The 22,453-nt window shown below is 37.9% G+C and overlaps 1 protein-coding gene across 5 annotated transcripts in view; it reads right to left on the reverse strand.

The window, feature by feature from the left end:
* The window catches only part of KLHL24 (kelch like family member 24), a 37,720-nt gene that overhangs the window by 10,395 nt on the left and 4,872 nt on the right, over positions 1 to 22,453 (reverse strand). For 3 of the 5 annotated variants that reach the window (XM_080658316.1, XM_080658315.1, XM_080658317.1), the window contains exons 2-7: positions 22,060 to 22,171; positions 20,370 to 20,430; positions 14,999 to 15,979; positions 6,545 to 6,729; positions 5,099 to 5,217; positions 455 to 643 (exon numbers count right to left, since the gene is read on the reverse strand). In XM_080658316.1, the coding sequence (XP_080514442.1) occupies positions 455 to 643; positions 5,099 to 5,217; positions 6,545 to 6,729; positions 14,999 to 15,918 (1,413 nt within the window). In that variant the 5' untranslated portion in view covers positions 15,919 to 15,979; positions 20,370 to 20,430; positions 22,060 to 22,171. Of the gene's footprint in view, positions 1 to 454; positions 644 to 5,098; positions 5,218 to 6,544; positions 6,730 to 14,998; positions 15,980 to 16,886; positions 17,013 to 20,369; positions 20,431 to 22,059; position 22,453 lie in introns of those variants that run through there. The other 2 variants (XM_080658318.1, XM_080658319.1) reach the window with 2 other exon arrangements.

Consider the following 22,453-nt stretch of genomic DNA (forward strand, 5'->3'; position numbering starts at 1 on the left):
TCTCTCTTTATATTACAGAGGTTTCCTTTTCTCATCTTTGTTCTAAAAAATACGTTTAAAGTATGCAGAAAATGACCCAGTTGGAGGCGGCATAATTAGTTACCGTGTCTTATCCTTTGCTAATTCATTTCCCAACTGTGTTTTGTGTGAATAATTTTTCGATTCTGTTGACTATAGCAGTAAAATGTTTAAAACAACTTATTTAGTACAAGATCTCAACATTGAGATTAGTCTCATTTCAAACAGATCAAATCATGCTTTTTACAGCAAATTGACAGATATGTTAGAATCTCTCTTTACTAACTTGAAATTCAGTATTTTCTCTCAAAAGTATAAAGTACCAAGTTTTAAAAGGCCTTTCACACTAAGGAACCTCGCTATCCCCTTGATAAGCCTTGCATATTTCTCTTCTTATATATATCATTGGTAATTTCTGTAAGAGAACATGGCTTACCTTATCAGAACAAGTATTATCATCAGGTCCTCCACCAATCACAAACAGTTTGCCTACACAGCTAGTCACAGCAGGAGAACTCACTGCTTCCTTAAGGGGAGCAACTTCAGTCCATCGATTTGAAAAGGAATCATAACATTCTACGCTGCTAAGTCTGTTCTGCCCATCATAGCCTCCAACAACATATACCTATATATAAAATACATGGGAAAAAAGTCTTAATTAACAAAGCCTGAATGCTGAAGTAGTTGGCTAAAGAATTAAGTGACCTCTCCCCTTTAAAGAGCAATTGAGCCCTAGCTGGTTTGGCTCAGTGGATAGAGTGTCAGCCTGCGGACTGAAGGGTCCCAGGTTCGATTCCAGTCAAGGGCATGTACCTTGGTTGCAGGTACATCCCCAGTAGGGGGTGTGCAGGAGGCAGCTGATCGATGTTTCTCTCTCATCGATGTTTCTAACTCTCTATCCCTCTTCCTTCCTCTCTGTGAAAAATCAATAAAATATATTTTTTAAAAAATAAAGAGCAATTGATAACTATAATTGCAATATATTTAGCTCAGCTTCTGAAACTTTAAAAAATTTACCACCACCAAGGAGTCTTTTTAGACATTTTTTTCATAATAGCCTCCTCCAACGAAATTTTAATGCCAAAGATAATTGTATATCTGTTTATGTACTGTATGTATATCTGTGCTTTATACATGAAACTATATTTTTTTCACCCCTTCAAGAACAAATCTTCACCTCCTTAGGGATAATACTGTTTGAGCTGAGAATTACGTGATTAAGCTTAAATGTTCATACTCATGAATGATGAAAATATTAGATTATGATAAAGTAAGAAAGCTATGTAAATAAAATACTAGGTAAGGATTACTAGACTGAGATCTTTGGAGGCAGGGCCGATCTTGTTCTTTTTAAAAATATATATATATTTTTATTGTTTTCAGAGAGGAAGGGATAGGAAGAGAAAGACAGAAACATCAATGAGGAGAGAGAATCACTGATTGGCTGCCTCCTGCGTGCCCCTTACTGGGGATTGAGCTCGCAACCCAGGCATGTGCCTTTGACCGGAATCAAACCCAGGACTCTTCAGTCCCGGGCTCAGGCTCTGTCCACTGAGCCAAACTGGCTAGGGCTTGTTCTTCATTTTAATCTCTACAAGTGCCTAGAAAAGTACCTGACACATAATGAACTCCATACTATATATTTCAAAGGGCTTTCACGTACATTTTCTTTTCACAAATATTAGGAAGATAGGGCAAATTAATATCTTTATATGACAGATGATCTAATGAACAAGCCATTTATTAAATGACTTATATGCAGAATAGTCCATTAAACATAATGAGACATACAAGACACTTTTAACTAAAGGAGCTCTCCTGTTTAACATCCAAAGTTCTTTTAAAGGACAGTCATCATCAACTCTTCCCTCCACATCTAATTAACTATTAATACTTACTGAGTCTTCTTTCACAATATCTCTGACATCTGTCCCTTTCTTTTGTTTCCCGTTGCCATTATCCTCCCTCAGGTCCATATCATTTCATACCTCTCAATAAATCTCCTGGTCTCTAAACCACAGACTGATCTTACTAAAACACCTCATCAACTCCTTTTAATAGTTCAATAATGAATGCCTAAGGATCAAGGCTAAATGTTATATATTATCATTGAAAGTCTATCCACAATTTATCTTTCTGTGTTCCTCCGAATTTCCACAGCAGCCAATGCCATTTCTATCTTGCTTTTCTCACATTATGTTAAAAATGATCTGTTGGTGGGTTTGTTCTAACACCATGTAGTTCAGAGAGGCTAAGTAACTTACTCAAGGTTATGCAGTTAGAAGGAGTATGGAAACTGTCCTACAATGTAGCCAGTAGGACATAGGCTTTGAAGTCAGGAGAGGCAGCCAGACAATGTTAAGACTTTGAGCAATTTAATCTCTCTGAGACTCAGTCCTAATTTCTTTTTTTAAAAAAAGTTAAAAATTGATTTTAGAGAGAGAGAGGAAGCAGATAGGGATGAGGACAGTGGGGAAGGAGTGGGGGGGAGGGGGGGAAAGAGAAAGAGAGAGATATATCAATTTGTTGTTCCACTTATTTATGCATTCATTGGTTGCTTCTTTTATGTGCTCTGTTGGGAATCAAACCCACAGGCTTGGCATACCAGGATGACACTCTAACCAACTGATCTTATCACCCCGCCAGGACTACCTAATTTTCCCTACATGCATAAATTAAAAATAAGTGCTGTGAGCATCAAGATAAAACACCTCTAGCCTAAGAAAATCTGAGCTTTTGTCCCTTTATCACTTTCTGTATAACCTTGTGCAAGTGGCTTGATCTCTGGATTCACTTGCTTTATTAATTTTAAAAAATATGTATTTTTTTTTATTGATTTCAGAGAGTAAGGGAGAAGGAGAGAGAGATAGAAACATCAATGATGAGAGAATCATTGACTGGCTGCCTCCTGCAAGCCTCCTACTAGGGATCGAGCCCAAAACCCAGGTATGTGTCCTGACCCGGAAATGGAACTGTGACCTCCTGGTTCATAGATTGGTGCTTAACTACTGAGTGACAGTGGCTGGGCCACTTTATGAATTGAAAAAGTTACAGTAACGCCGAAACCGGTTTGGCTCACTGGATAGAGCGTTGGCCTGCGGACTGAAAGGTCCCGGGTTCGATTCCGGTCAAGGGCATGTACCTTGGTTGCGGGCACATCCTCAGTGGGAGGTGTGCACGAGGCAGCTGATCGATGTTTCTCTCTCATCGATGTTTCTAACTCTCTATCCCTCTCCTTTCCTCTCTGTGAAATATCAATAAAATATATTTAAAAAAAAAAAAAAGAAAAAAAAAAAAAAGAAAAAGTTACAGTAAGTATTCCCTAAGATTCCTTCATGTGCTAAGATTCTATATTCCCAGCAATCCTAGGGTTCTTTTACAGAGAGCATTTATAAAATGAAATAATTTTATAGGTTTGAATTCAGCCTATATTGTAAATTTTAGGATAATGGTTTCCATGGATTGAGTACTTGCTATATAAAGTAGGAAGGATTCCTTCTATTTCTTTATTTAGTGATTCCAAATTTTGGGTAGCTTCAAGTCAAGTATACTGATATTTGTGAAATAAATTTGTGTCAATTAATCCATATATAGTATTTGATAAATAATTTTTAATACCTTTGTATGTTGACTAATTATAGTATTTTTATTTTATTTATTTTAATATATTTTATTGATTGTTTTACAGAGAGGAAGGGAGAGGGAGAGTTAGAAACATCAATGAGAGAGAAACATCGATCAGCTGCCTCCTGCACACTCCCTACTAGGGATGTGCCCGCAACCAAGGTACATGCCCTTGACCAGAATCAAAGCTGGGACTCTTCAGTTCACAGGCCGGTTAGGACTAATGAAAATATTTTTAGTCAGACCTCATCTCTTCCCCTTATTTTAGCAGTCCCTTTTTAGTAATATTTTGTCATTCTTGAGGCATAGCTACCAAAACTATATATAATATAGTAGGTACTGCCCAACCAGTGGTTTTATAAAATATTCTATTAATATTTTCTTTCCATTACATCTATCTCAAGGTCCTCATTATTTCACTGACCTTGTTGACAGCAGCACCACACTAAATCAATATCCTTAGGAATGAAAAAAAAAAAAAATCCTTAGGAATTAACAGTGGCTTTCCACTGTGCTTTGAGAAGCTCTGGTATTCTACAGTATAGACAGATTATCTAGAAGCCTCTATGGGCATGGGAGAGGGGAGCCTGGGTGGGAAAGGTTCCTGGTACCATCTCTGTTTCAAATTAGAGCAGTTCTGGTTTCTCACTGGTAGCTCTGAAATATCTCCACAGGAGAGCCTGGTACTAAGGGACCAGTCAAAAATACATGTGCAAGCAAGTATGCTGCTTTTTCTTAGACTGTTTATTAATTTGAGGCTTTGGAAGAGCTGATAGAGATGGAGGCAGGGAAAAGCTAAAGGACCCAAGTTAGCTCTTGGAATAAAATTTATATTAGATTTAACTTTAAAAAGGAGGGTGTAGTTACTTTTTAAAAGTTTGGAAACAACTAGTCCACAAGTGATTCTCAGGTTCCTAAGAACAGCAAAGGGTTCCGAACCAAATTACATATTTTTTATAAAACTTATTAGCTGCAGTCAATAACAAGTTTAGTTTAAAATACGTTGGTGAGTTTATCTTCACACTTAATTTAAATTTGTTTTGCCCCTACTTGTACAAATAAAAAAGATAAAATAGCATCACTCTAGATAAATATATCTCTGCCTGACTACCAAAGTCAGTAAAAGGAAAAAAACTGCTTGGATTAGACAATGGCTTGTTTTTGTACTTGATGCAACGCCTTTATTTTCCAATGCTTCTTAGGCATTTAGACTCCAATGGCGCATAAAAAGAGAAATGTGGTGTACTGTCACGAATTCCAAATTGAGAGAACAAACTATCCATTCAAAAGTACAGTGTCAAATTGTTATATCTTCAGTTTATCTATTGAGGTTAGAAATGGAAGGAAATACAATTTGAAGCCAAAATACCCAGAGGGTGAGTAAAATAAAGGATTCAGCTGTGGTATTTATTTTGGAAATGTACCAGCAATAGTGATAAAAAGTGGTTTCTCTTACTTTACCAAGGAGGACAGCCATTTTGTGACGCCATCTGCCTTTGTTTAGAGAAGCAACTCTGATCCAAATATTTAACTGTGAATTATAAATCCAGACATCACGACCATTGATTCTTCCACCTTTAAATGAAAAACAATGCACATTCAATATTTATGTATCTATCACCAAAGGATCTATGCCTAAGGCATAGATAATAAAACACGGGATTTTTTCACCCCGTCCAAGAACTTAAGAATTCAGTTCAATAAATGAAAACAAGGACCCTCTGAAAGCTTAATGCAAATAGTTCTACAGAACAGATTTTAACATAGCCAACTGTTATCTTGAGAAATAATTACAGCCTGGGTAGCATGGCTCAGTGGTTGAGCACTGACCTATGAACCAGGAGGTTATGGTTAGATTCCTGGTCAGGGCACATGCCCGGGTTGCCGGCTTTATCCCCAGTGGGGTGGGGGGGTGGGGGGGGGAGGCAGCTGATCAATGATTCTCTCTCATCATGTTTCTATCTCTGTCTCCTTCTCCCTTCCTCTCTGAAATCAATAAAAATATATTTAAAAAATAAAAGAAATAATTATAGGCCTCAAATAATAAAATGCAAACTCTGAACTTTACAAATATATATAGATTAATTCAGGAGTCGTCATCAGAAGCACCCAAAAAATAGAATTATTATTATTTTAAAATACATTTTTATTGATTTCAGAGAGGACGGGAGAGGGAGAGAGAGAGAGAAACATCCATGATGAGAGAGAATCATCGATCAGCTGCCTCCTGCACACCCCCTACTGGGGATCGAGCTGGCAACCCAGGCATGTGCCCTGACCCGGAATTGAACTTGTGATCTCCTGGTTCCTAGGTCGGCACTCAACCACTGAGCCATGCTGGCTGGGCCAGAATTACTTTTTTAAAAAATATTTTATTGATTTTTTACAGAGAGGAAGGCAGAGGGATAGAGAGTTAGAAACATTGATGAGAGAGAAACATTGATCAGCTGCCTCCCGCACACCTCCTACTGGGGATGTGCCCGCAACCGAGGTACATGCCCCTGACCGGAATCGAACCTGGGGTCTTTCAGACTGTAGGCCGATGCTCTATCCACTGAGCCGAACCGGTCAGGGCCAGAATTAGTTTTTAAAAATTTTTAAAAATTATTGATTTTAAAAAAAGCATACCATTGTACAAAATAAAATGTGTTGTTATATGTTCAATGTGTAGTAATGTAGTAATCTTCAAAACTAGTATGATTACTTAATCAATTAAAAGACTTCAGACCATAGATACTGTAGTTACAGCGAAAAGTCATCTTGGTTTTATTTGTTGTATAAACTGATCTGCCTAAAGTGGGCATACCCAGTGTCACTGTTTTCTTTTGTGACACTGTTTTAATTTAAAACAGCCAAGCTATGTTCAAATTAAAAGTAGCTACTATAATAATTCTTTATTTACCTGAAACAAGAATGTCATTCCTTAGTGCACAGACTGCATACTCTGATTTGGTAAATTCTGGAAGCTTAGCCAAAGACTTCCATTCTCCTGTCACAGGATCATAGCACTCAGTGTATGGAAGATTAAACCCTCCAACTCGTTCACAGCCGCCAACAACAACTATCACCTCAGAATAGCCAGTTGACCTAAAATTATTGTAAGAATGAATAAATATGTTTAAAATATACTCAAGATTATTTCAGACCCTAAAAACATACCATAAATAAAGTGGAATGGTATTATAAACAGTTAAATTTATTCTCTATGAATGTACCAAATAACACAAGCTATTAATTATTACTTTGAGAACATTTACAAGGGATTTAGTGTTATCATTTTTTTCCACAGAAAATTTCTATGAGTATTTTTTTTTTGAGTTTGCCTTAAAAATTGTAAAACGGTCCAAAGAGCCTACCTACCTAACTCAATTGGAACTCTGGTAATATTAAGGATGATTTTCAAATGAAGTTTTGCAGCAATTTAGATGTGCACAACCACACAAGATGATGCACTTTTTCTAAGTGTAAGAAAATGGTATTTTTCTGTCAGATTGCTAGTTCTAAAAAAGCCATTTCACAGAATAATCTACTACCCTGTAAAGGAGTACAGTTATGTGCCACATAAGTTGTTGTTTGGGTCAAAAACAGACTGCAGATAGAAGGAAGGGTAGTCTCATAAGATTGTAATGAAGCTGAAAAATCCCTATCACCTAGTGACATCATAGCCGTCATAAAATTGTAGTGCAATGCATTACTCGTGTTTGTGGAGATGCTGGTGCAAACAAACCTACTGCACTGCCAATCATATAAAAGTATAGCACACAGATTTATGTATAATACATGAAAATTATAATGAGTTTATGTATTCACTATACTATACTTTAAATCATTGTTTTAGAGTGTACTCTTTATACTTGTTATACCAGCAGCAGCCTCATACATTTTGCTTATTGTGTCTCTTGACTGCATCATTTTCTCTTGTGTTTGATTTCATCTCATGTTGTTTTGTACAGTAACAAAGGTGTAGAGGCTTAGAGCCTATGAGCAATAGGTAATACCATACAGCCTAGGTGTGCAGTGGGTTATACAGCCTATGTTTGTGTAAATGCACTCTATGATATCTGCACAACTATAAAATCACCTAAAGAGGAATTTCTCAGAATGTATACCTTTTGTTAAGCAACACATGATTGTATATGTACAGAAATTATGAAAAAAATCTTTTTAAGTAAATTTAGGTAATCCCATTCAAAATGTTGGTAGTCACTAAAAATGTTAATGAAGTTTATAACAAAGAACGTTAAAAAAGGAAAAAGATAAAAGCTGTACATAAGGTACAGTACTTATATTAAAAAGGTCTGCACCCAGCCAGTGTGGTTCAGTGGTTGAGCATTGACCTATGAACTAAGAGGTCATGGTTTGATTCCTGGCCAGGGCACATGCCTGGGTTGCAGGCTCGACCCCCAGTAGGGGGCGTGCAGGAGGCAGCCAATCAATGATTCTCTCTCATTGATGTTTCTATCTCTCTCTCTCCCTCTCCCGTCCTCTCTGAAATCAATAAAAATATACTAAAAGAAGAAAAATAAAAGAAAAAAAGGTCCTGGCTGGTGTGGCTCAAGTTAGTTAAGCTGTCCCATGCACCGAGAGTTCACCGGTTCAATTTCCAGTCAGGGCACATGCCCAGGTTGTGGGCTTGATCCCCAGTAGGGGCGCGCAGGAGGCAGCCAATTGATGGTTTTCTCTCAGAGATATTTCTCTTTCTCTCCCTCGCCCTTCCCCTCTTCTCTCGAAAATCAATAAAAACATACTTAAAAAATAATAGACCAAAATGCTAATGATGATTGTTTCTGGATGTGCGACTTCCCACTTTCTAGCAACATAAAATTTCAAAACAATGAGCACGGGCTGTTTTTAGAGTGAAAAAACAACTTTTAAGAGCATTAGGAGAGTCCCAAAATTATGTTAAACACCGGCTTTTTAACTTTGTACTTTAAATTTAAGATAGAGACAGGAAAAACTAAGAGCTTATCCAAGCTCTTTTTGTTCATAAGATTCTATGGAATTTTAAAGTTAGTTGGCTTTGCCCAGGCCAGTGTGGCTCAGTTAGTGGGAGTGTCATCCTAGGCACCAAAAGGTTGCTGGTTTGATCCCCAGTCAGGGCACATACAAGTGTCAACCAATGAATGCATAAACAGGTAAAGTATGCATCCCTCCCTTCCTCCTTTTAAAATCAATAAATAAAAATTCTAAAAAAATTATGAGATATGGTTTTCACTTTCCAGAGTAGCAAAGATTTACAAAAACTAATAATATGATATGTTGACAAAGGAGTTGAGAATTAGACAATTTCATATTTTTGACTGAAGTATAACTTGGAAGAAAATTTTATACAGTAGCTACCAAAATTAAAAATGCCCATACCCTATGACTGAGAAATTCTATTTCTAGTAATTCAAGTTATAAATTATCAGTGTATGCAGACATATGCACAATACTGAGCATTCTTTGTAATGACAAAAATCTAGAAACAACTTAAACATCTATCATTAAGAGATGAGTCAAATACATTATGGTATCCATATATGGGGCACTATACAATTTTTAAAAAATGATTTGAGACCTGGCCAGTGTGGCTCAATGTTGGAGCATCGGCCAAAGGGTCGAGGGTTTGATTCCCCATCAAGGTTTCATACCTGAGTTGCTGATTTCCCCCTCCCACCTTAACTCCTACCCCCAGCCTCAGTTGGGACATGTGTGGAAGGCAACCAATTGATATGTCTCTCTTACATGGATGTCTCTCTCTCTCTCTCTCTCTCCACTTCTCTCCTTCCCTTCTACTCTCTCTAAAAATCAATAGAAAAAATATCCTTGGGTAAGGATTAACAAACAAAAAAAGATTTGAAAAAATCCATAACAAAAGTAAAAATAAGTGAAAAAAAATCTTTTATGTGGAGATGTATAACAATCTTCAAAATACTTTTAAGTGATAAAAACGATGCAAAACTGTAGTACCCTACTATCTGCATAAACAAAAGTGGGGAGGTATATGGGTATGCATGCACACACACATGCACACACACACAAACACACACACATACACCACACTTACATGCAAAGAGTATTTCTAAAAAAAGTTCAAAAATTTGGTAACAGAGGTATCCTTTGGGACAACTTATATACCAAAGGTCAGGTAGAGGGAAAATTACAATATATATTCTTTTATGTAACAATGTTTGAGTTCAAAATAACAATGAATTAACATGTATTAAAAATGGGAAACCATGTATCCTATAATATAGAGTAACATCCTTAAGAGGGACTAGAACAAAAATTCAAAACAAAAAATTTTAGTCTTGACTCTGCCACTAAGTAACTTTATAACAAGAACAAGTTGGTTCATTTAACTGTGCTTCAGTTTTATCACCTATAAAGTAAAGAATGAAGGTATTTATTAATCTTAAAACACTATTTTTTTAGATTCAACATTATTTTGTATTAGTTTCAGGTGTACAGCATAGTGGTTAGATAATCATATACTTTACAAAGTGTTCTCCCTGATGTTTCCAGTACCATCTGGTATCATACCTAGTTATTACAATACTAGTGGCCCGGTACACGAAATTCGTGCACATTAATTAGAGGAAATAATTTAATATTGCTATTTGCCCTTTCTTTATAATAGAAGTGTAAGAAATGAAAGAAAATTAGTAAAATGTATATGAAAGCCTTCCTCCTGTCAGAGTCTGGGGCTCACCACGGGACCCAGAGTCAAGTCCCTGCCCACCCACATGTGCCTCAAAATCACGTGAGACCCAGATCCGGCTGCCCCCCTCCCCATTGGGCTAGATCCAGACCCGGCCAGTCCCACCCTTGTCAAGCCCCACCGGGCAGGGGACGTAGCTTCAGGTCCTTTGGCCCGGCGCCAGGACGGGGGGCATGGCCTGAGGTCCCCCAGCCCAGACCGGGGCAGGGGGCATGCCTTGAGGTCCCCCGTCAAGCCCCACCAGGCAGGGGCGGCACAGCCTCAGGTCCCCTGTCAAGCCCCGCTGGGCGGGGTGGGACGAGGCCTGAGTTCCCCCCCCCCAGCACTGGGGGTGCACCTTGAGGTCCCCTGTCAAGCCCCACCAGGCAGGGGAGTGCAACCTCAGGTCCCCTGGCCCGGTGCTGGGGCGGGGGGTGCAGCCGGAGGTCCCCTGGCCTGGTGCTAGGGTGGGGGGCATGGCCTGAAGTCTCCTGTCAAGCCCTACCTGGTGGGGGGCGTGGCCTGAGGTCCCCCAGCCTGGCGCTGGGGCGGTGGGGGGGGGGGTCAGCCTGAGGTCCCCTAGCCCAGCACCAGGACAGGAAGCGCACCTTGAGGTCCCCCATCAAGCCCTGCCGGTGGGGGACACGGCCTGAGACCCCCTGTCAAGCCCCACGGGGGCAGGGGAGGGTGTAGCCTCAGGTCCCTGCTGATTGCTTGTTAAGACTCCTTATGGGAACTTGGCCTCAGCTGCGGGTGCAGCCATTTTTGTGATGGTCAATTAGCATATTCCCTCTTTATTAGATAGGAGGATTACTGACTATGTATCCTGGTGGCTATTTTGTCACTACCAATTTATACTTAATCCCTTCACCTTTTATACCCAGTCCCCCAGCTCCTCTCCTTTCTGGCAACCATGAGTCTTTTCTCTGTATTTATAAGCCTCTTTCAACTAAAATACCATTTCTTTAAAGAACACACTAAAAACACTTACCTTAGTTTTCTCAAATGGTTTCTAATAGGAACTTAAATTGAACCTTGTTCTCATTATGGCAGTTATATTCCAATATTCATTATATAGTAACTGATTATTAGAAAAGAGGTAGGAGCTTATTAAATATTAGCTACCTATTGCTCAATGGAGTATAGCAAAGAGCATTGATTTTTTCTCATAGATATGAACAATTTATGCTTAAAATGAACCAGCATTTGATAGCCAGCATTTCTGCCTCAATCACATTTCCTATACTGTAAAAGTACAGCATAAATTTAAAATGTATTTTCTTCATGAAACCAGTAATAATTTTTATTAAGCTTTTTTTGTGTCAAATGCTAGGTTATGCATTCTTTCATATGCTACCTCTAATACAACAATTTAAAAAAATATATATTTTTATTGATATCAGAGAGGAAGAGGGAGGGAGAGAGAGAAACATCAATGATGAGAGAGAATCATTGATCAGCTGTAGCCCCACACTGGGGATCAAGCCTGCAACCCAGGCATGTGCCCTTGACTGGAATCGAACCCAGGACCCTGCAGTCTGTAGGCCGACGCTCTATCCATTGAGCCAAACTGGCTAGGGCACTCACAACTATTTCACAATGTAGATAATATTATGCTCATTTTACAGATGCGAAAACTGATACATAGTGAAGTTAAAGTGCCTTGCCCAAGACATAGAATTAACTAGTATAGAGCCAGATTATAATCAGGCCTGTCTGTTTCTGAAGTCAGTACTCTAAACACATCATGATGCTTGCAACTGGTGTTTATTAAAAAATAATATTATGGCCCTAGCTGGTTTGGCTCAGTGGATAGAGCGTCAGCCTGCGGACAGAAGGGTCCTGGGTTCGATTCCAGTCAAGGGCACATGCCCGGGTTGCAGGCTCGATCCCCAGTGGGGGGCATGCAAGAGGCAGCCAATCAGTGATTCTCTCTCATCATTGATGTTTCTATCGCTCTCTCCCTCTCCCTTCCTCTCTGAAATCAATAAAAAATATTATTAATATTATGTATTAGCACAGACATTTAACGTTGCATAATATATATTATTAAAAAGACAACTACTGTTCCTAAGCTTTGTTCCTTCTGTGACTGGTCTCCACTGTTTTCTCTCCATGCACTCAAGGGTTTACAACTGGCAATGAAGATTATCAAACTTTCATGCTTGGGTGCATTTTTGGGTTTTCTGTTATTTAAGAGACACGTGGGTATATATATGTAGAATATGCATTGAGCTCTGAAGGATACCTGGCACAGGATAAACACTAAAGAAACATTGACTGATGTGGAGTATAACCTAACTGTTCATTGGTGAAGTTAATTAAGATTAACCTGGAGTTAATCTTTGCATTGCTAATGTGAAGACCACCAGATAGTCTGTGTCTCCTAATGTGACGCAGGATGAACTCTTGCCAGAAATACTTAACTGGTCTCCATTAAGCTGAGGCATGCAGAGCCAACTTCGTTTCCAGAAACATAACTAAATGCAGGTAAGTGATACCGTAAGGATGCAACCAGACTGATACAGAAGGTGGAATACTTTTCTGGACAACTTGCCCATCAACAAGCCAGAATCACAAAAAAGAAATTGTTCTGATATAAGAGAGACTTCATGGAAATAACCAGATGCAATAAGTGATCCTGGATTAGATCCAGATTCATTAAAGAACAGTCTGGAGGAAGTATGTATATGAATTGGGTATTAGATAATATTAATTAACTATTAACTTTAAGTGTGATATTATTTTGCCTGTTACTTTTTTTTAAAAGATGCATCCTCAAGTAAAAAAAAAAGTAACATTGGGTGAATGAATGAAAAGAAAAAGTCTGGGCTGGAGATATAGGTTTGATAGTCAATAGCATGCATGGTAATTAAAATCATGAGAGCAGATGAGATCACCTAGGAAAGTGTGTAAGGCAAGACAAAGATGTGAACCAAAGGGACTACCAACATTCTCAAGACTAGATACAGAACCATCAACTGGTAAAGAGCAGCTGAAGTAAGAGGACCATGAAGAAAATGGTACTCCACAAGCTAAAGGAGGAGTTTCAAGAGGGATTAAAGCAATTTATAATGTCAAATCCTAAAGAGAGATCAAGCTGGATAAAGACTGAAAAGAGGTGTCTAACAAATAACAAACAGAAGGTCAGTGATGACCTGATTGAGAGGAGTTTCAGGAGAGTGACTGGAGCAGAAGTTAGAGGAGTGAACTGCAGTTGAAGAAGTGGAGACATCACCCCTTTTTCAAAGAAGTTTGGAGTTTCTCAGAAAGATGAGAACCTGTACAAATAATACACATTGTTCAGATAATGAAATTCCTAGTGATGGATACTAACATGCAGTAATAAGTAAGTGAAAGACAATATGAGGGACAGAAGTTGATTGCAGAGTTGTAAAATAAAGGATTCCTCACAAAATAAATATCTGCTATTATATTTATAATAGTCTGTAAATTCAATATAACTATAGTTTGTTTTTTTTCTACTTGCCTCATTAAGGTGATATAGCAATCTTTAATATAGATGTGTTCCACTGTATAAAATGGATTGGTCCCCTTCAAAATTGGAAGTAAATTTTTGGAAATCAAGTAATTAAGTGAATCAGGAAAAGTATTTATTATCTTCATCTAACCTAATTAGCCTGAGGCTCCAATATGTTAATTCAGGTCATTTCTTTGTAAATAACATTAATAATAAATGACTTATTTTGATTTTACAACATATATCCCTTGGTCCCTATTCTAATCCCATGAGATATGCAGAATAGGTATTATCAGCCCTATTTGACCCCAAAACATTCTTCTGCTACAAGGGACTCTGTTTGGAAGAGTGATTTTCCTTGGAGGGATACTGTGCATCCAGAAAAGTTGTGGAATATCCCTGAAGCTGTTTAGCTTTCTTAATACATTTAAAAACCTTGGCCTCTCCACATTCTTAAACTCAGCCCAAGTCTCTGAACAGTCTTTAAAAAAAGAACAGGAACTTAGAAAAAATCAGTACACTTATAGAATAAAATTGTATTTTTTTGTCCTTTGTTAAATAATTAACAATTACTTTTTAAAAAACTAGAGTCAGCTTTTTTGTTTGAGATATAATTGTACAATATTTAATTGCATTCCTACACCTTAACATAACATACATTTTCCAAATTCTGTATAATGATGATATAATTTTTATAATCAGAAAAAAAATTTAAAAATTGAGATTGACATTAAATATAGTAACTTTGGCAATAAGAAAAGATCTGAAGGTTGGGTTTTATATCTGAGAATCCACTCAATGTGCATGAGCTTACTTACTCCACTTCTATATTTCATGTTGTCTGTTAGTCTGCCAAACTCTTTAGCTCCTTTCTATCCAAAGACTCTCTGGAAAGAAAAGTGGAATGCTTTGGGACCCTACAAAGGCTACGAGAAATTAGTAGAAATATGTTGAGACATGCACAGTTGCAAAGACCCTTTGCAACACCCTCTGACAGTTCAGAACAATAACAAAGAAAGAATGTAGTTGTCACTGGGAGAGACATTTAAAACAAATCTTAAAATTATATAAATCTACATGCAACAATATATATAAATGACTACACTGAAATTACCTTCAGGATGTTTAAAATATGCTAAAAACAAAAACTTTTGTTAATTATATTGTAGTTAATTTGTAAACAGTTTCCTCACCTTCGTGGCCTAGTCCTTGGGGACATCATTTCATTCCCAAGTATGTGGTACCGCCTTGCTTCATGCAACAACTGATAACACTCAGGAGAATTCTGGATCAATTGGTCCACCTCAACTGTTTGAACGAAGTAGTTAGGATGCAAGAGAGGGAGTCTCACATGTGTCAGAAGCTCATGTAATAGTGGTCTTCTCAGATCAACAGCACGATAGACCCAACGCATGACAGCTTCAAAAACCATCTCCTCTTTACTAATAACAAGTTCATCACTACAAATATAATCAATAAGTTCATCTTTGTCAAGCTCAAGAAACTCTTCATGCTGGGACACATCCTCAAAAGTCTGTAATGCAAAAGTCTTGCATTTTGTGAAGAGTGTTTTGAGTGAATGGGTATCAGCAAAGCGCTGAATTCCTAAGCAATTACAAGGATCAAGTTGCTCCTCCAAGAACTTGGCACATGCATCACGGAGAACACTGATCTGAAAGAGGCTTGATGTTTCAAAGATATACTGTACATTCTCTGTAGTGATCTTCACCTTTCCAGTATACACATACTGCAAAAAACATTCCATAGCTTCAGCTAAAATACCATTGATTTCAACCAACATTTCTCGGCTTTCCCTGTGGTCATTACAAAACATAGCTCTGAAGTAGCTACTACAGGCTGACAGAACAGCTCTATGGCAAGGAAATTCTTTCCCTTCCACACAAATGATAACATCTGTGAATAATCGGTTATCTCGGAATTCATTAAATATCTGGAGTATGTTTTCAGCATGGGATGATCCTGAAGAGAAGTCAAAAAATTCATGGCCTGTCAGAGATTTAGGGTCCATTTCAAAAACTTTACGCTTAGTTGCTGGGGAATCACGCACCCCGAGATCCTCTCTGTTTAGTCTTCGTCCTAATATTAGGACCATCGTTACATCAGTTGACTATATAACTGTTGAGAAATGACTGTTAGAGATCTTCTTTACGTGGCTAAAAGTGAAAAAAACAAACAAACAGTGAAAACATTTTAATAAGTAAAACATTCAGTATTCAAATTATATAATTTCATTTTGATGTAACAATGCAACAAAATCGTGTAATATATTTCATATAGGGTATAGAGCACTACTTCGTTTTAATAAACATTGATAAATAAAAATTGCATTTGCACAATTAGACCCCCCAGGTGAAAGGATACCATGTACTTTGTGAATTACTAATAACCTTCTGTCTTCCCTTTTACACAGCTGGGTTTTATCCACTGACTATAAAGGTAAGTCAGAATACTGTAAGACACAGAACTTGACTATATTCAGAATCCTAAAATAAGCGTATATTATCTTAATATACTAGTGTTGCTAGACAGGAATTCAATTATATTTATTAATGGTCTTTAAAAATATGTATATTGTTTGACTAGCAAGTCCTTTTCCAGCATTACTAAGGAAATAACAGGATATGTAGAAAGACTTATTTACAGAGATGCCCAATGCTGTATTTTTAAAATACATTTTATTGATTTCAGAGAGTAAGGGAGAGGGAGAAGGAGAGATAGAAACATCAATGATGAGAGAGAATCATTTATCGGCTGCCTCCTACACTCCCCGACCGGGGACTGAGCCCACAAACCCGGCATGTGCCCTTGACTGGAATCAAACCCAGGACCCGTCAGTCCCGAGGCTGACGCTCTATCCACTGAGCCAAACCAGCTAGGGCCCCAATGCTGTTTTAATAAAAAATACTTAAAAACAACCTAAATGACCTAAATAGGGGATTAGTTAAACCGAAGTACATCTTAAGGATGGAACACAGTCTATGCAGCCTTTAAAAATTATGTAGACTAGCCCAGCCAGTGTGGCTCAGTGGTTGAGCATCAACCTATGAACCAGGTGCTCACAGTTCAATTCCAGGTCAGGGCACATGCCGGGTTTTGGGCTCAATCCCCAGTAGGAGGCGTGCAGGAGGCAGATGATCAATGATTCTGATAACTGAAGTTTCTCTCTCTCGTTTCTTCTTTTTTTCTCTGAAATCAATAAAAATATATTTTAAAAAATTATGTAGACTATTTAAAGACATGGGGAAGAATTAACTAGATAGTAAGTGAAAAGCAGATCATAAAACATATGCTAAAGAAATAGAAAGATATATGAATCAGTGCATCTAGAGATAGAAAAAAGGAGGCACATATGCCAAAATCTGAAGTGATGTTTTGTTTTTCTCTATTTCCCCCTAAATGTCCACTATAAATAGGAAATAATTTGTTTTTAAACCTCCCTCAGAAGTGACTATGGATAGGTAACTAATGAACTGAGGCACTAGGCTATAGCTATCAATTCTCCTAAATTTTAATTTTTAAGGTGGTTCTTCTCCTACTTGCTTTTCACATCTTAAGTTGATATACGACCCAAAATGTATTTACCATTGGCTTAAGAGCACTCGGGGTAGCTCTCATCTATTCCTGTGCCCTCAGAATTTCATACACAATCACTTATAAAGGTACAAGCTTCTTCCTGAAATATTTTAACAGTCAGATATCCAAGCCAAATGATGATAGCATGAAGAAGGCTTAACATTATGGATAGTATGGAAGTTCCAAAAAAATTAAATATAGAACTATCACATGAACCAGCAATTCCACTTCTGGGTATTTTTCTGAAGAAATCCAAAATACTAATTTGAAAAGATATATGCAACCCTATGATCACTGCAGCATTATAGAATCTCCCTTTTGGATAAAAGGGACAAGGTTTTCTTACATAAATGAAAAGATACTCTGTGTTCTGTATTCAATAATCTTACTGTGTTTGTTTTCTAGGATCTTACTGTATTAACTTTGGGGTAGCATATTGAGTGAGTTAAGTATCAATATAAGGCTGATTCAAACTTGTGTGCTCTCCTTCCTGGGAGCACACGTTTGGGCCTTTCCCTGCCCTTCCTTCCTCACAGGCATGCATCTCCTAAACTCTAAGGCAGTGGTCGGCAAACTGCGGCTTGCGAGCCGCAGTCTGCTGACCACTGCTCTAAGGGATCCCACTGAGACTTGCAGCCAGGGGAACCATGGAGCAGCGGGCAGCTTGTCCTGGGTTAACCCCCTGAATCTTTCTCCAAGGCCCCCTCTTTCTGACTTTGCAGTGAGCTGACAGCAGCCAGCCTTGGCTCACTCCGTTCACTGTGGCTTTTATTTCTCAGTGAGCCAAAGCAACCCCACCTTGGCTCATTTCTTTCCTATAACATTACTAAGTGACTCTGCCTAGGCTCTCCTGTTGCTTCTTCTGTCCTAAGCCCCTCCTTGTTTCAATGTCCTCAGCTTTAATAAACTACTCTCAAAAATTTAAAAACACACACAAAACCCCAAAAACTTTATAGGAGTTAAGGATCTGTCTTTTTATGATATTTTCTGCCCCTTATTCTCATAGCTGGTTCCTTAATTACTGACTGACAAGAGCTCTTTCATGTCTTTTACCCAATGTAAAACTGAGAATCCTGGATTAGAACAACTATAAAAATCACCTGCTATTATAAAGTATTCAACAGCAACAAGATACTTGACTACTGCTTTGTTTGTAAGTGGCTGTCTCTTAGACCTGGGCCGTTTTCTTCTGAGCAGCTTTGGCTTGGCTTTTGGACATCCTGGCTTCTCTGGACTTTCTGGGAACTCTCCCATTAACCAGTCTCCACAAAGCATAAAATATAAACTCTTCCTAGATGACAGGGTGGGTAAATGATTTGCACAGAAGGATCTTAGAAATATGAGATGCATTTCAAAGTTTATCTTTTGGGCTTCTATATGTTAATTTATTAGCCTTTGTTTTCCCATTTTACACAAATCAAGTATTTTATTTTAACTAGTAATGGAAAAAGCAAGAAATCAATTTGGCATCTCTGGACAAAAGAGGAAAATGTTTGTTCCAAGGAAATTTAATTAGAAAATTACACTGAGTGACCAGATTATGATGATCTCTGAACACATAATTATCTGGCCACTCAGTGTGTGTGTGTGTGTGTGTGTGTGTGTGTGTGTGAGTGTGAGTGTGTGTGTGTATCCTATCTAATAAAAGAGTAATATGCAAATGAACCATCACTCTGCTACACCCACAAGCCACGCCCACCAGCCAATTAGGAGTATGCAAATTAACCCAACCAAGATGGCAGTTAATTTGCATATCCAGGAGTAGAGCGAAGACTGAAGACAGTGTAGAAGGAAGCCAAGTGTTGCAGAAGGGAGCGAAGCTGCAGAGAAGCAAGCAAGTGGGGCTGTGGAGAAGGGAGGGAAGCAGGCGGGGCGGGGGAGAAGGGAGGGAAGCAGACCACTGCAGGAAGCCCTATTGCAGGAATCTTCCTGCAACGGGCCTCTAACATATATATATATATATATATTATATATAATTTAGAGGCCCAGTGCATGAATTCATGCATGGGTGGGGTCCGGCTAGCCTGGCCAGGGGGAGGGGACATGGGCGGTTGGCCAGCCTGTCTAATGGTCGAACTCCTGGTCGAGGGGACAAGTTGCATATTAGCCTTTTATTATATAGGATATACACTGAGTGGCCAGATTATTAATGCGTTCAGAGATCATAATAATATGGCCACTCAGTGTATATCTAGGTAAGTTAGTGGATGCAAGGGTGATCAGACGTTCGTGTCAATGACTGCCTGCCCATATCACATGATTTATCTAGTAAAGCTACTAACTTTTTCTTTCTCTCTCATTTCTTCAGGGGCTTTATTTCTGGAGCTACATTGTCACTTGAAAGGAAGACTTTTCTTAACAGAATATTTTTTTTAATTGGATTGTTAGAGAGAGAGGAAGGGACAGGCAAGAGATAAACATTGATGTGAGAGTGGAACATTGATTGGCTGCCTCCTGCATGCCCCACATCAGGGCTCCAGCCCACAACTCAGTCATGTGCCCTGAATGAGAATTGAACTGGCAACCTTTCAGTGCACTGGATGACGCCCAACCAATTGAGCCACACTGGTCAGGGCCAGAAGATTCTTGTTAAAGATACTATAGGGTTTATTTCCAGCTGCAGAACTCATAAATGTTGTAGACCTAGTTTCTGATTGTTAAGTAAATTTAAAATTAGATGTATTTGATTTATGTCCCAGAAAAATGAGTGGAGATAACTTATTTTAGTGTCTCTAAGACTGGAGAAAAATGCTGAAGGGGGACTGAGAGTATAAGGAAGGGGTGGAAAGGACTGGGTAAATACTTTGTTTAGTAATGGAAACGACCGTGAGATTGCTTTCCTTTATGATCTTGAGGACAGAACTGTTCCTTGTGATTCTTACTGACCTAAGTGACCCCTGGTTCAAGAAAGTAAAATGGTTTAAATCTTCAACTAACTATGTTTAAATAGTTTATAAATATTATAAATACCTTTTTAGCATTTGCTTGATCAAAGCCTCAGTCAAAATATGTGTTGTTTCAATTTCCACACCTAAAATAAATGGAAAACAGCAGCAACATATAAATCAGATATGAATCACTTATACTGGTAGCTGGCAGGATTTACTAATATGTTAAAAAATGTTTTTAGTTGACTTTAGTTTCCAACTGGAAGTTTACTTTTGTATAGAAAATCATTACTGAATAACAATTCCTGAAAGCAAATTGCTATTTTAAATACAAACTAGTTTCGTTATTTATCAACTTCTTTACTTGACAATTTTATCCTGCAGTAAGGTTTCTTGAGTGAAAGATGAGTAAACATTGGCATCAACAGCAAGCTAATGGTGGCGGTAAGATGAGAAAAGTAGATATCCTGTGATAATTCTGCATTGGATATTTGAAGAATGTCTGGTAATAGATATCACATCTGAGTTTGGAGCCATTAAATAATTCTTAGTTGGTCTATCAATATTACCAAAAGTAAACAATTTAGTCATTATATATCATATAACCATGGAATACATTTCAGAAAAATCTCAAGTATTTAGGTAATTCAGGAAAAAAGTTCATTTTAAAATCCACAGTAATTAGATTATCAATATAGAATCTCCAAGTTTATAAAATAATTTTTAATCTTTTAATATAAATGTATTATTTCTTCTGCTTTGTTGAAGCTTATAGCGATGTAGTACCTATAGAAACTAATTTAGCATAACTCCTTTTTGGGGGGGGTAGAAGGGGAGTAGAGGAATGCTTAAGAGAAAATACTAGCACCTTGAACTGTGCACAGAATAGCAATTCAACACTAATGAACCTGGTTTCTGGCCCATATAGCTATAAATAGAACTCATAAATTCTCAAGACCAAGTTATGGACTATTGATTTTTTTTCTACAGAAATACATGAACACACTTCTCTATACCCTGATTATGCGATGATTGTGAGGTGAATGTTATCTAGCATGTTTCTTTACTTGTAGAACGCAGTCTAACTTGTGTGTACCTTTGGTAAAGAGTATCTCAAATTGGTCAGATCAGGGGATTGTTAATCCTAGCTAAATGCTTCTTCCCAATGGCAAAAAGATTCTGAGCCAACACAGGTATTCAGCTCAATTCAAGAAACATTTATAAAGAGCCTATCCTTCGTCTGGCACTGGGGTTGCAAATACTGGATTCAGATCCAATTTTAGACTTTGGAATTGGCTAATATAAGAACCAAACAAGAACTCAAAGACTGATATTAAAATAGATTCAGTTTCTCAGTGTTTCTCTAACAGAAAACACAGGTGCAGATTGGAATAGATTCTCTCATGACTGATCTGATCTAGAATTATGCCTTCAGGCAGCGATTTTCAACCGGTGTGCTGCAAGAATTTTTAAAACATGCAATACCTGACTATTCAGTCAGGGGCACTAACCTCCTTTCCCTTAGATTGCCAAGTAAGAAAAATGTCAACAGCCAATACAACAAGAGACATCCAGTATGAATGAATAAATAAAATTATAGCTTTTTTTTGTCAGATTGGCAAAAAAATAATGTATTTTTTTGTGTGTGCTGCAGAATTTTAGTAATTTGTGTGCCACAAGATGAAAAAAGGTAGAAAATTGCTGCCTTAAGAAGTAGAAGGGCAAGACAATTCATCTGGACATTTTCTGCAGGGGTTTTAGCTAATACTTACGGGACAGAGGGGGTCAGCATACAAAGTCCCAAGAAGATGTATACTATCAGAATTAATCTAGAGTGTAGCTGTGCTGCAACCAAGCTTATTTTTCCTTTAGAATGCAGGAATTCTATACAAAGAAAGAAATTACAATCAGCCTTAAAGATAGTACAGATTAATGAGGGGCTTATAAAGACTGATAAATACCAGAAAAAAAGAAGACCAACAACATTTTTATTAACACAGTCATTATAACATGCAGTAGAGAATTGCCACATGCTATGCTCTACACGACTTCATTTTCTCAAATTTAACCTTGAGTGAAAAAATAGCAGAGCCAACAGAAGACCAACCAAAAAGAGGTTTATCTTTAAAGATACATAGTAAGTCAAAAGAAGGAAGAAAACAACTG

The sequence above is a fragment of the Plecotus auritus genome (genome assembly GCF_963455305.1).
Source record: "Plecotus auritus genome assembly, chromosome: 2".
NCBI classification, from domain to species: domain Eukaryota; kingdom Metazoa; phylum Chordata; class Mammalia; order Chiroptera; family Vespertilionidae; genus Plecotus; species Plecotus auritus.